The 2,981-nt window shown below is 36.9% G+C and overlaps 1 protein-coding gene across 1 annotated transcript in view; it reads right to left on the bottom strand.

Moving 5' to 3' along the window:
* NEK1 (NIMA-related kinase 1) overlaps positions 1–2,981 on the bottom strand; it is a 207,687-nt gene that overhangs the window by 97,554 nt on the left and 107,152 nt on the right. Inside the window, exon 14 of the mRNA XM_012656992.1 lies at positions 362–445. Coding sequence (XP_012512446.1) covers positions 362–445 — 84 coding nt within the window. The remainder of the gene's footprint in view (positions 1–361; positions 446–2,981) is intronic.

The following is a 2,981-nucleotide window of genomic DNA, read 5'->3' as shown; positions in this document are numbered from 1 at the left end:
TTTTTTAATTTAAGGAAAAATGTTAATCTGAATATAAGAAATAAAAGTTTTGAAATCTGGTTAATGGAAATGTAATATTAGCTTTCAAGTGTTTAATTTAGAGCAATTTATTTCTGAAAAGAAATACATTATAATTACAAATATTTGATTTTATCAAAAGAAAAGAAATTGAACTCAGAATACCAAATAGCAGTTATGGGGCAAAATTATGACACAGTATGTCAGTGAAATATATTAACAGGTCCCTATAGACCTACAAAATTTTCAAATAATTGTTAAGAATTTAAACCATGCAAGAAACAAAGGCAATAAACTCAAAAATGGCTGCATGACGGAGGTGGCGAGCATGCGGGAAGCGTACCTCTTCCTCTTTGTTTCTCGGCTTCCCTCCTCTTGCAGAGCTGGACCTGCCTCCATACATAGCTGCCAGGTTTTGCAGGATTCCCTGTTTATCATTTAATGTACTAAGTTTAAAGAATGACTAAGGCTACATCATCATCTTACCCAGGAAGATCCAGGCGCTGCTTTATTTCTTTTGGCAAATACTGACCATTTCTAGCTGATAAACTATGATAACAAACCCTGGCGTTTTCCTGTATTAATCTGACAAATATATTCAATGAGAACAGAAGGAAGCAATTAAACCCCAAACATAATTATTCAAAACAGAGACCAGTTATACTTTTATTAGCCATTTAAGTAAAGAGGTTTTTACAACTGCTTTGGAGGTTAGGAAAAACTAAATTTTTCCTCTACAAAGGGCCAATCGCTTTCTACTTGTGTCTATTTTCACACTATACACACTCACTGTTTCTGAGTTCAACAAATGTGCTGTATGTTAATTATAAGATCTCAATCAAATTGCACTCAGGCATGTCCTGTTACTACACTGCACATGATCATACCCAATCACAAACAGACTCATTCTGAACATAGTTTATCTACTTTCTCTTCCTTCAGCATACAAACAAGCATGCTTCCAGTTCTTCTCAACTTAAAAAAATTCTTAGTCCCACCTCCCTAATGCCTTTATTTAATTTCTTAATGATTTTAATTTCCTTACATTTTGAAAAATTTCAATAGACTTAGTGGGTACAAGTGTCTTTTGTTCCAAGGATGAACTGTATAATGCTGAAGTCAGGGCTTTTAGTGCACCCGTCACCAGAATAGTGTACATTGTACCAGATAGGTAATTTTTTATCCCTCACCACCCCGCCTTCTAATGTCTTCATCAGCTTTTTGAAAGGGCACTTTTTATATTCATCATCTCCATTTTCTGCTTTCCATTCTTTTTTTAACCCTAGTTTCTGATCCCATTATGACTCTGAAAATTTTCTGAGGTCACCAATGACCTCCTAGTTCATAAGTCAAATGGACCCTTTTGAGCAATTTTTGCACTTAACATTTCCTCTAGAAATTAGTTTTGACTGAATCCACTTAATTTATATATGTATTTTTTCTCTCACAACAAATAATATACGTTCATTATGGAAAATTTATAAAATAAAGAAATGTGAAACAGGATTCTGTCACCAGAGAAACTTAAAATTTTAAGGTACTGTCTTCTAAATTTCCTTCTATGCATACGTATAAACACATTCATGTTTATTGTTACAAAACTGGGATTTTACTACAGTTATCCTGACTTTTTAAAATTATATCCTGAGTCTCTTCCCACATTCATTCAGTATTCCTTAAATACATGATCCTTATATGACTATATACTGTTCATAACATTCCCCTATATAAATGTACCATAATTCACCGATTTTTAAAAATGTCTCTCTTCTCTTTCACTATTTATGATGGTCCCCCTCCTTGGTTCTTCCCATCATCACCATTTTTCACAGGCTTTTCCCTTCCTTGGATCATTGATAAATGTCAGTATTTTCTGGAGTTTTATTTTCTGCTCCCCTTTCTCTTCTCATTCCAGACTTTACCATGTGTTGCCAATTCCCAAATCTAAACCAGCCTGGTAGCCCCCTTCTCTTGAGCTACAGACTCCCGTGTATGATGAACTGACACCTGGGCAACTCCACTCTTAAGCAGCAAAGCTGCCTCGAACCGTTTATTAATCTGACTTCATCGTTCTGTTTACGCACAATCTTACTCCTAGCTTAGTTCTTGATCAAGATCAGCCACCCCAGTCAGCAAGCTGGGAGTTACCTTTGCCTCTCTCTTACCTACCCTATTAAAATGAACGCCAAATTACAAGTTCTATCTCCTGATAACTCTATATGCTTCTATTTTCTGCCTTGGCTCGGGTTCTCTTGACTCATAAATTTCCAAAAGAGCTTGCTAACTTTTTTTCTCGCCTGCCCCAAGAGCTTCCTAACTTATCTTACCTTTAGTCTCCCATCTTCCCAGTCTATTCTTTACAATGCACTCCGAGTAACCTTTCTAAAATTCTTTCAGATCAAACCCCACATAAACCCTTCGATGGTTCCCATTATCTTCACACTTTAATCCACATTCTGTTGAATGGCAGGTAAGGCCATTTGTGATCTAGTTTCATCTCTCCACTTCTCAAACATAAATCCTACATTCCAGCCATGACAACTGCTTATGGTTTATGGGTCACGATCTCATTCATCACCTTAAGATGGCTAACTCTACTTATCTTCCAAAAATTGAATCACACATATCACCCACGGACAGCCTTGCTAAAGCCTTCTCCAGTGAGTTAAGTGTGCCTCCTCTGACCCACCATCCAACCTTTAAATATACCTCTCACAGAAGCACTCATCAGAGTGCATCATAATGGTGGAAACGCGGCATGCGACAGTTATGAACATGGACTACAGACTCTGAAGTCTGTCAGTTCATGTTTCTGCCAATGCCATATAAATACCACTGACCTTAAGCAAAATTACTTAAACTTGCTCTGAGTGTGAGCATATTACCACCTACCTACTTCATGAGTGTGCCGGAACAAAAAAGTATTACTGTATACGCATGCCCTGCCATTCTTCTCTTCCAGC

Source organism: Propithecus coquereli, unplaced genomic scaffold (assembly GCF_000956105.1).
Source record: "Propithecus coquereli isolate 6110/MARCELLA unplaced genomic scaffold, Pcoq_1.0 Scaffold53, whole genome shotgun sequence".
Taxonomy (NCBI): domain Eukaryota; kingdom Metazoa; phylum Chordata; class Mammalia; order Primates; family Indriidae; genus Propithecus; species Propithecus coquereli.
This window is presented reverse-complemented; position numbering and strand designations above follow the sequence as displayed.